The sequence below is a fragment of the Chlorocebus sabaeus genome, chromosome 9, assembly GCF_047675955.1.
Source record: "Chlorocebus sabaeus isolate Y175 chromosome 9, mChlSab1.0.hap1, whole genome shotgun sequence".
NCBI lineage: Eukaryota > Metazoa > Chordata > Mammalia > Primates > Cercopithecidae > Chlorocebus > Chlorocebus sabaeus.
In genome coordinates, this window is record NC_132912.1 from 5,369,891 (window position 1) to 5,391,538 (window position 21,648).

The 21,648-nt window shown below is 39.2% G+C and overlaps 1 protein-coding gene across 2 annotated transcripts in view; it reads left to right on the forward strand.

The window, feature by feature from the left end:
* Positions 1-19,790, forward strand: part of AKR1C8 (aldo-keto reductase family 1 member C8) — a 32,934-nt gene extending 13,144 nt beyond the window's left edge. Inside the window, exons 2-9 of one of the 2 annotated variants that reach the window (XM_073018691.1) lie at positions 2,360-2,527; positions 3,402-3,518; positions 4,519-4,596; positions 5,372-5,494; positions 6,666-6,775; positions 7,584-7,749; positions 9,642-9,724; positions 18,534-19,790. In XM_073018691.1, the coding sequence (XP_072874792.1) occupies positions 2,360-2,527; positions 3,402-3,518; positions 4,519-4,596; positions 5,372-5,494; positions 6,666-6,775; positions 7,584-7,749; positions 9,642-9,724; positions 18,534-18,648 (960 nt within the window). In that variant the 3' untranslated portion in view covers positions 18,649-19,790. Of the gene's footprint in view, positions 1-2,359; positions 2,528-3,401; positions 3,519-4,518; positions 4,597-5,371; positions 5,495-6,665; positions 6,776-7,583; positions 7,750-9,641; positions 9,725-11,226; positions 11,477-18,533 lie in introns of those variants that run through there. The other variant, XM_008002137.3, reaches the window with a different exon arrangement.
* Positions 19,791-21,648: the final 1,858 nt, after the last annotated feature.

Here is a 21,648-nt window from a genome sequence, read left to right on the forward strand (position 1 = left end):
GGCTCCCCATGGAGAAAAAAATCCCATCCCCCTAGGTGGTGTTGTAGGGTCTGAAATGTTAAGTAAAAACTCTGACTCCAAATTTTTTGCAGGCAGAAGTTAGAGGTCGGAGGCATAATAGGCTGTTCCCGTATGTCTCACAGTAGAAAAAAAGTAGTCTCATAAAGCAACTGTTCAAATTCATTGGGCAGTGGTGAATTTTCACATGGAGGAAAGACAACCCAAATGGAGAGGGAGGAAGGTATTCACTCATGGTGAAATAACCCCCTATACAGTGTAATGAATGTCTATCAGTAGGGACAAAAAGACCCTTAGTAGGTGAAAATTTAGACAGAAATGTTGAATTCCCCTTGTTTCTAGGGAATCACAAAAACAGTACCTATTTGAATTACATTCCTGATTACAACAACACTGGCTGAGTTTACCCAACAAGAATATATTCACAGCTTGTAAAAATGCTCTAACATTGTATACGAAGAAGGAATAGAAGACATGACAGCCATGAAAAGAGAGAAAGAAAATGCAGTAGGAAAGGCTATAAGTACTGGTGCCAAAGCCCTGATAAGCTGTTGGGAACTGGAGTTAATACAGGTGCCTTCAGGTAACATTTAGGTGTAGCCTCAGCCAGAAACTTTGTTGTCTTAGGACCTCTGAAAGTTTGCATGCATGCAACAGCTAGGTCTTCCGTGAAAGAAAACTGGAGTGGAACAGAGTCAACATTCCCAACACCTGAGGATGATGGGGATTGACAAAGTCCCCTCCAGGAAGCCTGTCCCCTGAGTCTTGTAAGACTGGCAGCTGCCCTATTCACTGACAGGGGCCCAGTGTTTGCTCTTGAGAGAAAAAAAAAATCTGAAATGAAAGTAAAGAGTTTGGAAGTTGGCTCCTGCTCACTGTTCCCATGAATACCATTCCCAACCCATGCACCGAAAATATGTTACAGTCTCATCAATGTATCAAAAATGTAGTAGTCTCTTGTGAGGTATCATCCAAAGTTTGACTTACCACCAACAAAATTGTGGACACAAAAGGTGAGGTTAGAATGAAGGTTTAATAAATGAAAGAAGAAAGCTCTCTGTAGTAGAGAGGGGGCCTGAATGGGTTGTCAACTCTGAAGTTGGGTCTGGGGTGTTTTGAACTGGGAAGGGAAGGAATGTGTTGACTGGACTTACAGAAAGTGTTACTCAGCTTTGCCTTGGACCTAGGCCCAGGACCAATCAGAGACTGAAGTGAAAGTTTTGTCCAGGACCTTGGTCCGAGACTAATAGAGAGTGGAAGTAAAAGCTTGACCAAAAACCTTGGCCCAGGAGCAATCAGACACTGTAGTGATGATTCTTAGAGGCTCAACTCACAGTCAAAAGCATGTCCAAAAAAGAAAAGTGTCCACTGGAACCCACTGTAGCCCATAGTGTACATGTCCACAAAAGGAAAAGAGACTACTTTCTAGAAGCCTGTTGGTTATACAAAGGACAGAGGCATTTCTATGTTGGGTCTTGTTGTCTTACTAGTGTAGTTGTGGGCATGTCTTAGGTTTAAAGGACAAAGGCGTTTTTATGTTGAGTCTTGTTCTCTTATTAGTGTAGTTGTTAGTATGTCTTAGGCATAAAGGACCAATGTGTTTTTATGTTGGGCCTTGGTCTTTTATCTGAATGGGCCAGAGATTTGTGTAAGTTTCCTTATCTGTGTCTGCAGCCTGATTTTTCAGGCCATTTCTCTGTTTAAAGGAGTTTTACCAAGAGCCCACCCTGACTAACTTTTTTATCTCAATTCCACACATTAGGAAATGAGAAGGGAAAACTCAGAGGCATGATGTCATAATGGGGACTAGATTGTGCAATACACTATTCAGCTTTCCACTCAGTTCACTGAAGGGAATTTAAAGTGTCACACTCTGGTCACAGTGAGGTAGGGGCAGCTTTGGGGTTGCTTTGCAAGAATTGCTCTAAAAATGAGAGAACAATGTGCTTAATCTTGGTAGAACTATAACACGAGAAGTGAATTTACAACAGCTGTCAGACAGGGCTAGTTGCTGTCAATGGCATAATTATCCATTTTATCCAGTAAGTATAAGGTGTGTCTAACATATGTTATATTCAGTTTCTACAATTGATTGATATGGAATGAAACATGATTTTTCCATACTCCAGGGTGAAGCTGATTTCTCTAATTCATCTGGGAATAGAAGTTATACTGGAGTTTAATCAATGTCCTTAGAGTACAGGTCTATCATTGAAACCCATGCCATCAAAATTGGAGGAGGAGGCCAGCAGAAACCACCAGTGAAAATGCTATTGGGGGAAATGCATTTATGTTCTCTGGTTCGGGCAGATCAACAGCTCTTCTTACTCCTGTCTTGTAGACTCCCAAAAGCCAGGCTGCTGAAGCCACCAAAGTGGCTATTGACGTAGGCTTCCACCATATTGATTCAGCATACTTATACCAAAATGAGGAGGAGGTTGGACAGGCCATATGGGAGAAGATTGCTGATGGTACTGTCAAGAGAGAGGATATATTCTACACTACCAAGGTGAAAGTTCTGTGTGCGAAGTGGTCAGAGGCCACTATCAGTTGAGATATGTTATTTTGAAATGCAAATATGGTCTAAGTTGAATTGTTTGTTTATCTCCTAATATTGTGAAGGCATATTATAGAAACAGAAACAGAAATGACTTGCTTACTCTGAAGTATGTTACGGTAGAACATAGTTATTTACTTTCTCTGAGCATCAGACAGTATTCATATATAAAATGGAAATAATAATACTTATCTCCTTTAACTGTTGTACAGATTAACCAAGCCACTATGGGTCCACTCCTTCAGTTCTTCAGTAGGAGATCTTAGGATGTAGCAAGTAAAGTTAGATATCATTCAGAAAAGGGATCCAGACAAGAAAACACTTTTTCTAAAATCAGCATTGAGTTTTCTGAACTTTCTATAATTGTCCTAGGTGGAAATCCATGCTTTCATGTAAACAGAGCTGAGGTCTTCAGGGATACACCCTGTGTATGTTTATATCGATACAAATTTAATTTTAGAATGTGAGTCTCTCAGAATAATTCTTCCTGGGAATTTATTATACAGGACAAGAGATTCTGTTCTCTCTGTCCTGCCATTTATTGACTCATTTTGGTGGATGACTCCTCTAATCCTTGATACACTGAAGTTGATTTTCCTGCCCCTTGTTAGTTTTATTCAGTTTTCTTACATTGCAGTCTTTCAAGGAAATCTCAGTGTCCCATCAAGGACCTGATTTATACTGAGTAACATATATTTAGTGCCACTCTTTTAGCTTTAGACTACAGTGTTTTAAGACTCACATCTCAGTGTCTGACCATGAAGTTTAATTTTGGTCCTCAAATGTGTGAAATTATAATCCACTTTGTTTCTTTTGGTCACTGCAGCTTTGGGCTACTTTCCTTCAGCCAGAATTGGTTCGCCCAGCCCTAGAAAGTTCACTGAAGAAACTTGGACTGGATTATGTAGATCTCTTCATTATTCATGTACCATTTGCTATGAAGGTCAGCTTTTGTTTTTCCTTGTTATGCCCAAGACTATTTCATCATTGTTATAAGCACCTGAATTATCTCATTCTGGCTTGGTTTCCTGGGTTCCTCCTGAGAGAGGCAGATTTGAGTGAGGTACATAGGACTGCCAAATCTTTCATGAGTATCTTTCACAATTGAGTGCTCTACCATCAAGATTTTCTGTCTATCCTTGTCCCCCAGCCTTAAGAGGGGTTCAGATTCAATGATCTCACTTCCTCCACCCTAGATAGTTGAGGGCATTGCCCTGTCTCAGTGCTTGTATTCCTGAATGGAGGCCCTGAGCTGTTAGGATCCTCAAGAATGTTGAGTTACCACAGACTGCAGAGATACAATGGGAACCCCCACCTCTTTAATGGGAGGGTCTCCCATATGTACCCCTCAGCCCAACAAAAGAGAGATACCTGGGATGGTGCATGTGGCACAACTGGGCTCCTTTGGGCTTCACTGATCCAACCTCTCATCACAGTGGACATTGGCTGAGCACATCTGATGTCCTCACTATCTGAGTTGGGTAAGCATAAACTGGGGCTAAACACACTGAATAGTTATACTAAGCTCTGTCCTCCACACCAGTTTGTCCTTGGGAAACAAAATGAATTCCAACTGTAGGGACCGCATTCTTAGTGAAGAGTAGGGACATGTGGAGGATGGAGCCTGGAGGTTACTGGGGCAAGGTGTTTTGCTACAGTCACTCATGATTTTTATCTTTCAACCCATGTCTTTGTTTGCACACACATACACGTATGTACACATAATCCACACATGCCTGCAAACACACACACAAACACATTTACACACATATATACACACATGCACACATGCATGCACACACAGGCACAAATAGGCACACTCAGATTAATAATCACAGCCTCCTGAAACTCTTGAAGGTTGTTTGGCCAAACTCATTAGGCACCAGAAAGGGGAGTTCCATAGAAAACATCCTTCTTTATCTTCTGTTCTCTCTATTTTCCAGGCTGGGGAAGAATTACTGCCAAAGAATGCCAGTGGGGAGATTATTTTAGAAACTGTGGACCTTTGTGACACTTGGGAGGTATGTTCTGCTGCAGACACCAGGCAGCACTGTGGTGAGGTTGAAATCACAGGAGGAGGGGTCAGAAGAGATGGGATTTTGCTCCAGCAGTTGTCTGACCTCACATGTGGAACTTCTCTGTGCCTCTGTGTTCTCATCTGTGAAGTGAGAGAGTGGAATGAGATGGCCTCTACGGTTCATTTTAATTGTAACTTCTAAGGTTCTAATTAGACACAGAAGCACCTTTGACCTTGAGATCAGGTTGAGGATGTGAGCCCTATAAGAGGGGTCAGTGCATTATCCTTGGATAGAAACACATCGTGGAGGAGGGACAGCTGCAGACTGACTCAGCAGGAGGGTGGAAAGTGCAGGACGGTGAACCTGCCCTTGAAAAACCCATTTGATTGATTTATTTTTTTTTAACATTCTAGAATAGATGTAGCAAAAAACCATCTACTAACAGAAAACCTGAGAGTCTCCCTTTCTTATGACTCTGGTATAATTTGTTAAGGAACTATTGCATGTCTCAAGCCAAATAGGTACCATTGAAATAAGTGGGAGACAACAAACATGTCTACTTGCTGTCCTGAGTGTGCATGTAATAGAATCAAGGAGACAAACATATATGCATAGCAAGGTAATGCATTAGCAAATTGTATATTCAAGTGATAAAACTGTTTAATTCAGTCTAATATTTATATATGTTAAAACAGATTTCCATCATTTACAAAGTCAAATGCCAATTGAAAAGAAAAATTTACACTAAAGGTCTACCACCCGTATCCTTCCTCCGCAGGCCCTGGAGAAGTGCAAAGACGCAGGTTTAACCAAGTCTATCGGGGTGTCCAATTTCAATCATAAGCTGCTGGAACTCATCCTCAACAAGCCAGGGCTCAAGTACAAGCCCACCTGCAACCAGGTGAGCCCTTAGCCCACAGGGCCTTCTCTGACTTTCTGCTCTTCACACACTTCCTGCTTAATCATGTCTCCAAGTTTCTGCTTTGATGTCATCTGTATAGATGAGAGTTCTTTTCTCTCAGAAATAGAAGATACGAGAGAAAGGCAATTTGAGTGGGGTGGAAGAGCACAATTCTTCAGAGGGGGTGAAAGTTCCTGTGAGACAGCCATGTGGAGGTGCTGAGTTGGGAAGTGGCAGCTCTGGTCTGGAGCTCAGAGAGTGGTCCAGGTGGAGATACAGACGTTTGGAGTCATTGCTTTATGGATAGTAACTAAACTCACAGACATGGATTTGTTCTCCTAGGGAAAGTTCGTGAATGAAAAGGAACAGGCAGGAAAATCCACAGGAGAGGGTGAGGCAGAGAGGCACTGGCAAGGAGATTGAGCAGGAGCTGCCAGACAGGTGGAGACAACCAGGAGAGGGTGGTGTCAGGAATCCAGTGAAAGTTTCAGTTTTACGAAAGAAATTAAGTCATTTGTTCTGTAAAAATTTCCACATCACTTACTAATGGCTTACTCATTGATCCACGTGACACACTTGGACATGTTCCTTTTGTGCTTCCTGCAAATTGAAGCTTAGTGCTACAGATCTGATCTCATTTGATTAATGCCATGTGAATTTATGAATTTTAGCCAATACGTCATTTTCCATTAATCATAATTACTATGTCTTTTGATGCTCAAATTTCCATATTTTGACCAGCAGAAGCCTCTTCAAGTAAGATCCTGGGTCATTTGACAGCATGCGTCATTGTCATTCTTCTTTCCTTTCTAGAGTGCAAGCTCTTCTAGACTCAAATGGAAAACTTTCACGCTCAGAACTGGAATATGCCCTTCCTCTAAGCAATCTTGGTTTCTTTCACTAAAAATGGTTTTTAGAGGCTATAATTGGGGCACAAGGTATTTTAATAATTTTCAAACATAAATAGAAAAGGAATAAGGAAATTACTGTATCAGTATGGCAAGCGATGGGATTTAAAGGTACTTCAGAAGGTGCATGGGGAAAAGGGCCAACATGAAAAGTATAGTACGTCTATTAATGTAGTATTACACATGCCTTCCGGCCAATTTTAAATTTGCATGTGATTTTTGGCTCATATGTTGTGACACCTTTTTGTCTTGAAAAATTACAGGTGGAATGTCACCCTTACCTCAACCAGAGCAAACTCCTGGAGTTCTGCAAGTCCAGGGACATCGTTCTAGTCGCCTACAGTGCCCTGGGATCCCAAAGAGACCCACAGTGGTAATAAGAATATCAAAGAGCTAATCTATGGCAGGAATTCAGTTGATACTGAAAAACTCCTATTAAAACTAAGTTCTAAAATTTTATTATTAAAAAGTTCAAAGATTAAAAACAAAAAGCAATGGTGTAGTTTGTTCCCATGTATCACCACTGAGCTTAAATGTCACCAACATTCTTTCCTTCCTGTGTCATCTGTGTGACTACTTACGCCCAATCCCACTCCTAATATAAATTTTAAAGTGATCTTTAGGTAAATCTTGCATAGGCTGTAATGATATACTATTTTGGCAAATGGACCTACTCTGTAACCCACATCCCTAATGTGGTATACAAACTTGCTATCTCCCAAAAAAGTTATTTTTTGTTCCTTCTGAGACAATAACTTCTCACTGCTAGGAAACTATTTTCTGATTTTTTTTTCCTCCTTAGATTAGTTTTGTGTGCTCTAAAATTTCATATGAAAGAGATCATGCACACTGTTTTGCACCTGGCTTCTTTGGCTCACTGTGTCTGTGAGATGCATTCATGTAGTTGTGAGTATCTGTAATTTTTTCCATTTTATTTCTGGATATTATTCCAGGGTATGGATAACTTGTTTATCCATTCACCTGTTAATGGACAGCTTTATTGTTTCCAGTTCACTGCATTTATGAATGAATCCATATGAATAGTTAATGAGACCGTTTTAAATCAAATTGTATTGTGCCTACTCCTCACAACTCTCTGGAGAATTTGGGGAAAAGGAGCAGCACACTCTAGATTTTCCGTTTTGCATCCTTCACATCTGTGTCTGTTCCTACCCCAACAGGGTGGATCCCGACTCCCCACATCTCTTGGAGGAGCCAATCTTAAAATCCATTGCTAAGAAACACAGTCGCAGCCCAGGCCAGGTCGCCCTGCGCTACCAGCTACAGCGGGGAGTTGTGGTCCTGGCCAAGAGCTTCTCTCAGAAGAGAATCAAAGAGAACTTCCAGGTACTGGTTGAGCAGAGTCACTCCAGAGTGAGCCATGGGCACTGGTCTGGGTTATCTCCCTTACATGGGAAAATGCAACACGTGTCATTCATTCCTGTGCTTCTCTCCACCGTGTGCTAAGGGAGGAGGGCAGTGTGGAAGGGTCGAACAAGAGAGCACTGAACTCAGAGGCCTAAGGTTTATCATCTCTAGGCCTGGCTTTGCCACTTACTAGTTGTGTGACACTAGGCAAATTTCAATTCACTTATTTTCATCCTTTTCAGGAATTCTACATGGTAATGAACTTCAAGGACCCTGATTCCTCTCCTTCACCTTCTCTACCTACGAATGCCTATTTGTATTTTAAAATCAAACCCAAATACAATTAGCTGCTCTGTTAAACTACTGGGACACCCCAGCCCAGTTTTCACCACAAAAGCCCCTGGCATGACTCTGTTAGTGAGTTTTTTCTTTATTAATTTTACATCATTTGCTAATACTTCAGTGTGCTGTCTGGACTGTGAGAACCTAAATACAATGACTCCTTCTGGATTATCTTTTATTACCTTTCCCCTGGCAGTGACCCTAGCAGGTATGAAGTTAGGTATAAGGTTACAGACTAACCAAACTAAGAAATTGATGAGTGAAGTTATTTTGTAAACCCTTCTCCACATACGCTCTGGACCTTATATTAATCACAGGTCTCCAACTTATTTTGTTTTGAATCCCACAAGAATTTTGAAAAAATATGTAAGCTGTTTCTCATTTTAAAATGACAGCTACAAATTTTATTATAAGTTTAATATTTATAAGACATGACATTTGAGTCATATTATATATAATGTATTTATTTCAAAATAAGTTATAGATTAAATATATTAACTTGTGGAAAAATTAAATCAGTAAATCTAAATCTCATTGTTACAACGTAAAGAAAAAATATCCATTTTATTTTTTGATCCAAATCAAAATGTTAATACCTGCTCTCTTGACAACCATATAACTTCTGAAGTACATTTTTAAAAAGAGTTGTGAATAAATGTGTTGGTAGATAGAAAATGGACAGATATATATAGAGAAAGAGATAAATATATAGAGAGAAATAGATAAATACGTTAGATAGATAGATAGAGAGGTATCTGAGTCTTTTGTGGAGTTGTCTCCTGGATCACATAATGAACTTAGTATTTTTTTTTTTTTTTTTTTTTTTTTTTTTTTACCAAAAATATCTGTTTTACTATTAAGGGACTCCTCATCAGGGACTATGTGTTGACACAAATGAACCTCTCTTGACTTAAGTAAGAGAGATTTATTAAAAATGCAGAACTCTTTGAACATAAGATGTAAGTGTCTCAAAGATCAATTAGTAAGCATTTTTTATAAGGAAGATAAAACACAGCTAGAAATAGACAGTATTTAGGGGTCCTGAGGTGAGCAAGTAGAACAGTTGTCCAGAAATGCTTTTTCTGGGGTAAACAGATTCTTGAGTGGGAGTTTCCTGTGTTCTAAGGCTTTCTCATTCCAAGGATGGATCAAGTTCCAGGGGAATTGAGGAAACAAAAGCCTGACCAAGTGTGAACATGTCCAGGTGGCAGTTATTTTGCACACTTTCTTTTCTATTTTAAAATAAAGGATTTCGTATTTCTGTCTCAAGCAATTCTCAACAAACATTTTAGATTGACGAGTGCACACCTTTCTTTTGAGAAGTGGAGCTCAGTAGGAGAGGGGTGGGATGGAGAAGAGGCAGAATGTAGGTGGAAGAGGTCTCAGGCCAAGTGCATCTGGAAGCTGATGAGGATGAAAATGCTTCCCCTAATGCTGTCCTTGCCTCTGCCTCCTGGAAAGTCCTTGTATTCCCATGTAGAAGCTGCTGCCCTGGGGAGGGGTTAATGTGAGTGTTTTCTTCCTTTCAGATTTTTGACTTTGAGTTGACTCCAGAAGACATGAAAGCCATTGATGGCCTCAACAGAAATCTCCGATATGATAAGTTACAATTGTAAGTGATGCTTGTAGATTCTTTCACAGGCTGTTTTCTGTAGTATGCAGGGAAATGGGGGAACAAATCTTCCCCCTATCAGGAAGACATGCCCAAATTCAGGCATGGGATAAAATAGGAGATGCCCTGTAGCCCTCAGACCAGAGGTTTCCTCCAGGACTCAACCTCTGACCCAGCAGAAATGTGTCTGTAAGTGAAACTGCCAGTGTCTGCACCATTGTGAATCCAATTCTTGAATGCCCTTACTATCTGTGCCTGGGTCTAGCACTCAGGGCCCACTGCCTGTAAGCCTAGAAGGCTCAGTGTGTAGTACCTACAAACCTATAGGGGCCCATCATAATGTTCTGTTTAATTTATATTAAAATCAGAAGAAAAATGAATACAATAATAATGCATATGTAATAATTACTTCATCCTGCTCTGTCTTTGTGTTTGCATCATGGTAATGGAAAACATAATTTAAGTATTAGTGCAGGATGGGCCCCCGAAGGCAAAGGTTGCCTATGTCCTAGGGAAGCCTTAATGTGGTATTGCCTCTTCAGGATACCAACTATTTCTGCAACATTTATGTCTTTCTTGGCCTTCTTTACCTACCACGACTCCCATTTCCTCAGTTATATAATCTCACCATGCTGAATGGTGAATGAATTATGAGATTCATAGACCCTCAAATGCTAGTGACTGTGAGGTGTCAATGGCCTTTACCAACATAAGATCCTTTGGAATTTCTCTGGATTTTCAAGGCATCACTCTTACTCCAGTGTCATCTTTGTCCACCTGAAGTCCACCTCTGGGGAACCCAACATCCCTTGACTGGTTTATTTATAAACGTGATGTTCCATTTGCTCAACTACTGCAGGATTTCAGGACTAAGGAGAGAGAAGGCTAAACAGAGAGGAGTTTAGAGGAGAGTTTAGAAACGGGAAATACAATTTTGGTTGCCAGAATAAAGACTCAGTCTCCAAAAAAGATCTGAAGAATCCCTCTCCTTTACATAAAACCACACCAAGATTCTGAGAGGAAACATTTTTAGTGAGAAAAATGTAGGAAGTAACTTTTCTATACCCGAAGGCTGAGTATAAGTCTGTAATCTGCCTTATGAGACTGTGAACGCCTTGTCCTACTCTTGTCTGTGGCCCTATGTCAGTATGACTCCTGGCACATTTAACTGCTTAGAAGATACTTTTTAATGTCACTCAATTAAAAAGAACAAATTATAAAAAAGAAAAATAAACATGAAAAGGAAAACAAACAGTAATTTTAATTCCTAACTAACAAGTATCTTTATAATTATAAAGTAAGACATAATTGTGTTTTTTAGGTGTGGGTATTAGAGATGCATCTCATCCCCTCCATAGATTAAATTGTGTGTGCCGAGGTACAAGTAGAGACTCAGTGGTAAATTCAGGAATTTTAGCCCATCCTAAGTGCATCCTCAGAAAAAACTCTTTGACAGAGTGGAAAAAAGAGTTACTAAATTAATATTATTTTTTCTCTTTCAGTGCTGCTAATCACCCTTATTTTCCATTTTCTGAAGAATATTGACCATGAGCTATTGAACATTACCACCACAATTGCCTCCTTTTAGGTGACATAGAGAGGATTTCTGTATTTGATAGAGGAGTAGGAAGTAGGATCTGAAATTGTGGGTTGCTTGCCTTTCCTTTCTTTTATGAAATGAAGACTTTAACAGGAAGATGTTTGTTTTTCCTGATAAAGTAATACCCATAAATTTTTAAAAAATGAAGAATAAAGAATATAAAACAAAAATGATCTGTAGTTCTTTCGTTACAGGATACTTATCATTTGGTGCATTTTCCTTCATGATTTTTCTAAACAAAAGGTCTGATACGGTTTGGATCTGTGTCCCCATCCAAATATTATGTCAATGGTAATCTTCAGTATTGGAAGAAGGATCTGGTGGGAGGTGATTGGATCATAGGGATAGTCTTCATCCTTGCTGTTCTGGTGATAGTGAGTTCTCATGAAATCTGGTTGTTTAAAGATGTGTAGCATCTCCCCTTCACTCTCTTCCTCCTGCTCTGGCCCCATGAAGACCTGTCTCCTTCCCCTTGCCTCCCACCATGGCTGTAAGTTTCCTGACGCTTACCCAGCCATGCATCCTACACAGCCTGCAGAACTGTGAGCCAATTAAACTCCTCTCTATCTCCTATACTACTGAGTATTCTCCTGGCCTCCTGAGATCAGTTTCTCATTCAGCCAGATTGTATACAATCTGGGAACAATTTTGAATTCTTGTCAACCCCACAAACCCACACTCTTCAGGCAGAAGTCCCCCACATAGCAGCCACCTAGTCCCTTGAGCCTTGTGAAGCCAGAGGCCTCATACCTGGTCATTGGAGGGAATTCTGAGTAGAAAAAAATAAGGGGAGCTTCAAACCAGATATCTCTGTGGCACAAGAGTAGTTGAGATTTGGCAGCTTCACCGAGCCAGGCAGAAGCCTAATGCAGGAGTGGAGGCCCCACCCAGAGTCTCTACTTGGGCAATGCTAAGCAGAAATGTGGGGTCAGAATTCACCATGGGATTTCTGCCTAGTGGAGATGTGGGAGCAGGACCACAGCCCTCCAGATCCCAGAATCACAGACCCTTTGGCAGCATGAAACTTCTGCCTGGAAAAGTTTCACAGGATTAGAACCTCCAACCTGTAGGAGGAGTCATGTAGGCTGTGCCCAGCAAAACCATGGAGACAGTGCTGCCCAAATGCTTGAGAGCTGGCCCCTTGCACCAATGTGCCCAGGATGCAGGACACAAAGTCACCGGAAATTATCTTGGAGCTATAAGGTTTAACGTCTGCCTTGCTGGCATTCTGACTTCCACAGGTCCTGTTTCTCCTGACCTTACCCACACCATTTTTTTTTTCGTTTTGTTTTGTTTTTGTTAATTTTTTTATCTTCTGGAAAAGGAATGTTTACTCACAATTGATAACAATGTTCTACTTCAAAAGTAAATAACTTGTTTTTGACTTCACAGGCTCATAACTGGCAGGAACTTGCCTTGAGTCTGAGACGAACTTTTGTGCTTTGGAATTTTAAGTTGGTGCTGGACCAAGTTAAACTTTTTGGGGACTATTGGGATGAAATGGTTACATTTTGCCTGTAAGAAGGGTGTGAAGTTCATTGACCAGGGTCAGAATGCTGTAATTGGGATATTTGACCCTCTAAACCATATGCTGAGTTCTCAATGTAGGAATTGGGACAGATCCATCATGAGTGGCTTGGTGCTCTGCCTGCAGTAGTAAGTGAATTCTTGCTTTATTACTTTTCTTGATGGCTGCTTGTTAAAAAGAGCCTCACACTTTACTCCCCTTCTATTGCTTTCCTCTCTCACCATCTAACCTCAGTGCATGCTAACTCCACATCCCCTTTTGCCATGAGTGTAAGCAACCTGGGGTCCTCTCCAGAAGTCTACCAGATCTGTAATCTTGATGTTACTGCTATACTTGTTTTGGGATACCCTAAACTGTGCCCATATAAGACAGTGAACGCGATAATTGTGTGTCTTCTGACTGCTTCAGTGACAGGTGGTTCCCCTATCTCTTTCCCTCTGTTCAGGCCTTCCTATACCCTAAGACACAAGAATGTTAAAACTAGGTCAAATTGTAACCCTCCAGTGGCCTCTAAATGTTCACATGAAAGAAAGAATAGCGTATCTTTCACTTAAACACAAAAGCTACACGTGATTAAGCTTATTGAGGAATGCATGTTGAAGGCTGAGGTAGGTTGAAAGCTAGGTCTATTGTTAATTATTTAGCCAAGTTGTGAATGCAAAGGAAAAGTTCTTTAAGGAATCTGTAATGCTACTCCAGTTGAATACAAAATGGTAAGAATGCAAAACAAGTTTTATTGTTGCTAAGAAGAAAGTTTTAATGATGTGGACAGAAGATGAACCAGCCACAACATTCCCTTAAGTCAAAGCCTAATCCAGAAGAAGACCTTAACTCTCTTCAATTGTATGAAGGCTCATAGAGGTGAGGATGCTGCAGAGAAAATGTTGAAATCTAGTAGAGGTTGGTGCATGAGGCTGAATAAAATAAGCCATTTCCATAACAAAAAAGTACAAAATAAAGCATCAAGTACTGATGGAGAATCTGCAGCAGGTCAACCAGATTTATGTAAGATCATTAATGAAAGTGACTACAATAAACAATTGATTTTGAATGTAGGTGAAAGGGTGTTGTATCAAAAAAGGTGCCATCTAGGACTTTTATATTTAGAAGGAAGTCAATGCCTGGCTTCAAAAGACAGGCTGACTCTTGTGTTAGTAGCTCCTGTGCCTGCTGATTTCAGGATAAAACCAATGCTTTATTATAATTTCAAAACCACACTCTATAAATAGAAAAAGACTGTATTACAGCATAGCTCTTCATAGCGTGGTTACTGAATATTTCAAGTCTACTGCTTAAAATAAAAAGCAGCAGTTGAAACCGACTGCTCAAAAACAGATTCCTTTCAAAATATTGCTGTTCAATGACAATGTACCTGGTTAACAAAGAGTTCTAATGCAGAGGTACCAAAATATTGCATTTGTTTTTATGACTGCTTTCACAGCATTTATTCTTCAGCACATGGATAAAGGAGTAATTTTAACTTTCAAGTCTTATTGTTCATAAAATACATTTCAATCAGTTATAGCTGCGATAGATAGTGATTCTTCTGATGGATCCAGGAAAAGTAAATGGAGAACCTTCTGGAACGAATTCAGCATTCTGAATGCCATAATGAAAATTTGTAATTCATAAGAAAATGTCAAAATATCAACATGAACAGAAGTTTGGAAAAAGTTAATTACAACGTTCAAGGATGATTTTAACGGGGTTAAGGTTTTGGTAACTGCAGGTGTAATGGAAATAGCAAGAAAACTAGAATGAGAAGTAGAGCTTTAATATGTGATTGAATTGCTGTAATCTCATGATAAAACTTTAAGAGATTAAGAGTTCCTTCATATGAATGCACAAAAAGTTGTTTTTGGGTTGAAATCTACTCTTTTCTTAACCATTGTGAGATGGTGAAGATGCTCCAATGACAAAGGATTTAAAATATTATGAAAAGATAGTTGATGATGTAGTGGCTGGATTACAGAGAAATGACTTCAACTTTCAAAGAAGTTCTACACTGTAAGCTGTCAAACAGAAATATCTCTACAGTGAAATCTTTTATGAAAGAAGTCTATCAATGAGGTAAATTTCATTGTTGTATTTTATTTAAGAAATTGCCACAGTCATTTCAGAACTCAGCAACCATGACCCTGATCAGTCAGCAGCAATCAACAGTGAGGGAATAATTTCTTTTTTAAAATTATACTTTAAGTTCTAGGGTACATGTGCACAATGTGCAGGTTTGTTGCATATGTATACATATGACATGTTGGTTTGCTGCACCCATTAACTCATTTACATTACATATTTCTCCTAATGCTATCCCTCCCCCATCCCCCACCCCGCAACAGGTTCTGGTGTGTGATGTTGTCTGCCCTGTGTCCAAGTGTTCTCATTGTTCAATTCCTACCTATGAGTGAGAACATGTGGTGTTTGGTTTTCCATCCTTGCAATCATTTGCTCAGAATAATGATTTCCAGCTTCATCCATGTACCTACAAAGGACATGAACTCATCCTTTTTTATGGCTACACAGTATTCAATGGGGTATATGTGCCACATTTTCTTAATCCAGTCTGTCATTGCTGGACATTTGGGTTAGTTCCAAGTCTTTGCTATTGTGAGTAGTGCCGCAATAAACATATGTGTGCATGTGTCTTTGTAGCAGCATGATTTATAATCTTTTGGGTATATACCCAGTAATGGGATGGCTGGGTCAAATAGTATTTCTAGTTGTAGATCCTTGAGAAATTGCCACACTATTTTCCACAGTGGCTGAACTAGTTTACACTCCCACCAAAAGTGTAAAAGCATTCCTATTTCTCCACATCCTCTCCAGCACTTGTTTCCTGACTTTTTAATGATTGCCATTCTAACTGGTGTGAGATGGTATCTCATTGTGGTTTTGATTCACATTTCTCTGATGAACAGTGATGATGAGCATTTTTTCATGTGTGTGTTGGCTGCATAAAAGTCTTCTTTTGAGAAGTGTCAGTTAATGTTCTTTACCCACTTTTTGATGGGGTTATTTGATTTTTTTCTTGTAAATTTGTTTAAGTTATTTGTAGATTCTGGATATAAGCCCTTTGTCAGATGGGTGGATTGCAAAAATTTTCTCGCATTCTGTGTAGGTTGCCTGTTCACTCTGATGGTAGTTTCCTTTGCTGTGCAGAAGCTCTTTAGTTTAATGAGATCCCATTTGTCAATTTTGGCTTTTGTTGCCATTGCTTTTAGTGTTTTAGTCATGAATTCCTTGCCCATGCCTATGTCCTGAATGGTATTGCCTAGGTTTTCTTCTAGGGTTTTTATGGTTTTAGGTCTAACATTTAAATCTTTAATCCATCTTGAATTAATTTTTGTATAAGGTATAAGAAAGGGATCCAGTTTCATCTTTCTACATATGGCTAGCCAGTTTTCCTAGCACCATTTATTAAATGGGGTATCCTTTCCCCATTTCTTGTTTTTGTCAGGTTTGTCAAAGATCAGATGGTTGTAGAGGTGTGGTGATATTTCTGAGGGCTCTGTTCTGTTCCATTGGTCTATATCTCTGTTTTGGTACCAGTACCATGCTGTTTCGATTACTGCAGGTGTGTAGTATAGTTTGAAGTCAGGTAGCATGATGCCTCCAGCTTTGTTCTTTTTGCTTAGGATTGTCATGGCAATGTGGGTTCTTTTTTGGTTCCATATGAACTTTAAAGTAGTTTTTTTCCAATTCTGTGAAGAAAGTCATTGGTAGCTTGATGGGGATGTCATTGAACCTATAAATTACCTTGGGCAGTGTGGCCATTTTCACGATATTGATTCTTCCTATCCATGAGCATGGAATGTTCTTCCATTTGTTTGTGTGCTCTTTTATTTCATTGGGCAGTGGTTTGTAGCTCTCCTTGAAGAGGTCCTTCACATCCCTTGTAAGCTGGATTCCTAGATATTTTATTCTCTTTGTAGCAATTGTGAATGAGAGTTAGCAATTGTGAATGAGAGTTCACTCTCTGTCTCTTATTGGTGTATAGGAATGCTTGTGATTTTTGCACATTGATTTTGTATCCTGAGACTTTGCTGAAGTTGCTTATCAGCTTAAGAAGATTTTGGGCTGAGATGATGGGGTTTTCTAAATATACAATCATGTCATCTGCGAACAGGGACAATTTGACTTCCTCTTTTCCTAACTGAATATCCTTTCTTTCTCTTGCCTGATTTCTCTTGCTCCTATGTTGAATAGGAGTGATGAGAGAAAGCACCCCTGTCTTGTGCTTGTGGGAAGTCAGGGACACCAAATGGAGGGACTGGCTGGAACCATGGCAGAGGAACATAAATTGTGAAGATTTCATGGACATTTATCAGTTCCCAAATAATACTTTTATAATTTCTTATGCCTGTCTTTGTGTTAATCTCTTAATCCTATTATCTTTGTATGCTGAGGATATACATCACCTCAGGACAACTGTGATAATTCTGTTAACTGTACACATTGATTGTAAAACATGTGTGTTTGAACCATATGAAATCAGTGCACCTTGAAAATGAACAGAATAACAGCAATTTTTAGGGAACAAGGGATGACAACCATAAGGTCTGACTGCCTGTGGGGTAGGGCAAAAAGAGCCATAGTTTCCTTCTTGCAGAGAGCCTACAAACGGACATGCAAGTAGGGAAGATATCACTAAATTCTTTTCCTAGCAAGGAATATTAATATTAATACCCTGGGAAAGGAATGCATTCCTGGGGGGAGGTCTATAAATGGCCGCTCTAGGAATGTTTGTCTTGTGCAGTTGAGATAAGGACTGAGATACACCCTGGTCTCCTGCAGTGCCCTCAGGCTTACTAGGGTGGGGAAAAACTCTGCCCTGGTAAATTTGTGGTCAGACCAGTTCTCTGCTCTCAAACCCTGTTTTCTGTTGTTTAAGATGTTTATCAAGACAATATGTGCACCGCTGAACATAGACCCTAATCAGTAGTTCTGCTTTTGCCCTTTGCCTTGTGATCTTTGTTGGACCCTTCTCAGTAGTTCTTCTTTTGCCCTTTGTCCTGTTCCCTCAGAAGCATGTGATCTTTGTACCTATTCCCTGTTCTTACACCCCCTTCCCTTTTGAAACCCTTAATAAAAATTTGCTGGTTTTGAGGTTCAGGTGGGTGTCACAGTCCTACCTATATGTGATGTGACCCCGGTGGCCCAGCTGTAAAATTCCTCTCTTTATACTGTCTCTCTTTATTTCTCAGCCAGCTGACACATATGGAAAATAGAAAGAACCTACATTGAAATATTGGGGGTGGGTTCCGCCAATATTGTGCCAGTTTTTAAAGGGAATGTTTCCAGTTTTTGCCCATTCAGTATGATATTTGCTGTGGGTTTGTCACAAAAAGTTATTATTTTGAGATACATTCCATCAAAACCTAGTTTATTGGGAGTTTTTAACATGAAGGGGTGTTGAATTTTGTCAAAGGCTTTTCTGCATCTATTGAGATAATCATGTGGTTTTCATCATTGGTTCTGTTTATGTGATGGATTATGTTTATTGATTTGCATATATTGAACCAGTCTTGCATCCCAGGGATGAAGCCAACTTGATCTTGGTGGATATGTTTTTTGATGTGCTGCTAGATTTGGTTTGCCAGTATTTTATTGAGGATTTTCACCACTGATGTTCATCAGGGATATGGGTCTAAAATTCTCTTCTTTTGTTGTGTCTCTGCCAGGCTTTGGTATCAGGATGATGCTGGCCTCTGTCTTCTGCATCAATCACGCTGGGAGTTGCAGACAGGAGCTGTTCCTATTCAGCCATTTTGGAATGGACTCCCAGTGAGGGAATAATTTCTAGCAGTCAAAAGATTACATCCTGCGGTGAAGGTTCAGATAATTGTTAGCATTTTGTAACAAAAAATATTTAAATTAAGATATGTATATTTTTTCCTTAGATACTATTGCTCATCTAATATAGAATAAACATTATTTTTATATACAGTTGAAATTTTAAAAATTATGTCATTCATTTTATAGTGGTGTTTGCTTTATATTGGTGGTCTGGAAGCCGACTTTTAATAGCTATAAAATATGCCTGTGTTTTATGTCTTGTTTATCTCTTGTCAGAGTTTTTGACTAAATTTTATTTTGTTTGATGCTGGTATAGCTATCACATCTTTTCTTTGGTTACTATTGTCTTAAAATACTTATTTCTGTCCTTCATGTTCACACTATTTATGTCCTCATCTAAAGTGAGTTTCTGGTTCAGAACATATTGCTGCATATTGGATTTTTTAAAACCCATTCTGCAAATCTTCCTTTTGATGTGGAAATTTAAGTCATTTACATTTAATGTACACTTACGATACACATAACAAAGCACATTAAAATATCATTTTACACAAGTCAGAATGACTATTCTTAAAATGTCAAAAAAAACAACAGATATTGGTGTGGATTCATCAGGGATGTTAATCATATATCATGCAAACTGGAGTACAGTAGCACAACCTTGGCTCCCTGTAGCCTCTGCCTACTTAGCCTCTTGAGTAGCTGGGATTACAGACATTTGCATGGCTAGTTTTTGTATTTTTGGTAGAGACGAGGTTTTGTCATATTTGCCAGACTGGTCTCGAACACTGGATCTCAAGTGATCCACCCACCTCAGCCTCCCAAAGTGCTGGGATTACATGGGTGTGAGCCAACATGCCTGGCCCAATCTGTTCAAATCTGCCCTCCAAAGAGAGACACAAGTAAAAATTAAGGCATGTGAGGATTATTCACCAATTTATTGTAATTAGTTTCCAGTTTTATAATATTTAACAGGATCACAAATTATATAAAATAGTTACCAGTTTTGTGGGAAGTTACTTTTGATAGTTGCTTCTAAAACTGGATGAAAGATACAAATACTATAAGGCACTGTTTGCATATTGGAAATGATGTCCAAAGACCAAACATTGTTAATAATTAATACTCTAATAAACATCATGTCAGAATTTCTGTGTTTCCTTTTTCCTTTGTACCTTTGTCAGGATTACAACATCATCAGGACTGCATTTTCATCAGGAATGAATATTCCTTCTACAATGCAAAGAAAAAAAAAATATTAGCTGATGGAAAGGTAAAAGGAGAAAGTTTCTTTTGGTTTTAATGTTTAATTTTTTTATTGTCACCTGTTAAAAAATGCTTACTAGTCACTCCTTTAAATAGTGTCATGTGGCAGAAAGATGTAAAATGGTTGATCATTTATATGACATAAAATAAAGATGAAACATCGTCATGGCATGAACAAAAACGAGACTTGTTGCCAGAAGTGTTTTATAGTCTAAATATACAATCATGTCGTCTGCAAACAGGGACAATTTGACTTCTTCTTTTCCTAACTGAATCCCCTTGATTTCTTTCTCTTGCCTGATTGCCCTAGCCAGAACTTCCAACACTATGTTGAATAGGAGTGGTGAGAGAGGGCATCCCTGTCTTGTGCCAGTTTTCAAAGGGAATTTTTCCAGTTTTTGCCCATTCAGTATGATATTGGCTGTGGGTTTGTCATAAATAGCTCTTATTATTTTGAGGTACGTTCCATCAATACCGAATTTATTGAGCGTTTTTAGCATGAAGGGCTGTTGAATTTTGTCAAAAGCCTTTTCTGCATCTATTGAGATAAAACCCCATTGTCTCAGCCCAAAATCTCCTTAAGCTGATCAGCAACTTCAGCAAAGTCTCAGGATACAAAATTAATGTGCAAAAATCACAAGCATTCTTATACACCAGTGACAGTCAAACAGAGAGCCAAATCAGGAATGAACTTCCATTCACAATTGCTTCAAAGAGAATAAAATACCTAGGAATCCAACTTACAAGGCATGTAAAGGACCTCTTCAAGGAGAACTACAAACCACTGCTCAGTGAAATAAAAGAGGACACAAACAAATGGAAGAACATACCATGCTCATGGATAGGAAGAATCAATATCGTGAAAATGGCCATACTGCCCAAGGTAATTTATAGATTCAATGCCATCCCCATCAAGCTACCAATGAGCTTCTTCACAGAATTGGAAAAAACTGCTTTAAAGTTCATATGGAACCAAAAAAGAGCCCGCATCTCCAAGACAATCCTAAGTCAAAAGAACAAAGCTGGAGGCATCACGCTACCTGACTTCAAACTATACTACAAGGCTACAGTAACCAAAACCGCATGGTACTGGTACCAAAACAGAGATATAGACCAATGGAACAGAACAGAGTCCTCAGAAATAATACCACACATCTACAGCCATCTGATCTTTGACAAACCTGAGAGAAACAAGAAATGGGGAAAGGATTCCCTATTTAATAAATGGTGCTGGGAAAACTGGCTAGCCATAAGTAGAAAGCTGAAACTGGATCCTTTCCTTACTCCTTATACGAAAATTAATTCAAGATGGATTAGAGACTTAAATGTTAGACCTAATACCATAAAAATCCTAGAGGAAAACCTAGGTAGTACCATTCAGGACATAGGCATGGGCAAAGACTTCATGTCTAAAACACCAAAAGCAACAGCAGCAAAAGCCAAAATTGACAAATGGGATCTCATCAAACTAAAGAGCTTCTGCACAGCAAAAGAAACTACCATCAGAGTGAACAGGCAACCTACAGAATGGGAGAAAATTTTTGCAATCTACTCATCTGACAAAGGGCTAATATCCAGAACCTACAAAGAACTCAAACAAATTTACAAGAAAAAAACAAACAACCCCATCCAAAAGTGGGCAAAGGATATGAACAGACATTTCTCAAAAGAAGACATTCATACAGCCAACAGACACATGAAAAAATGCTCATCATCACTGGCCATCAGAGAAAT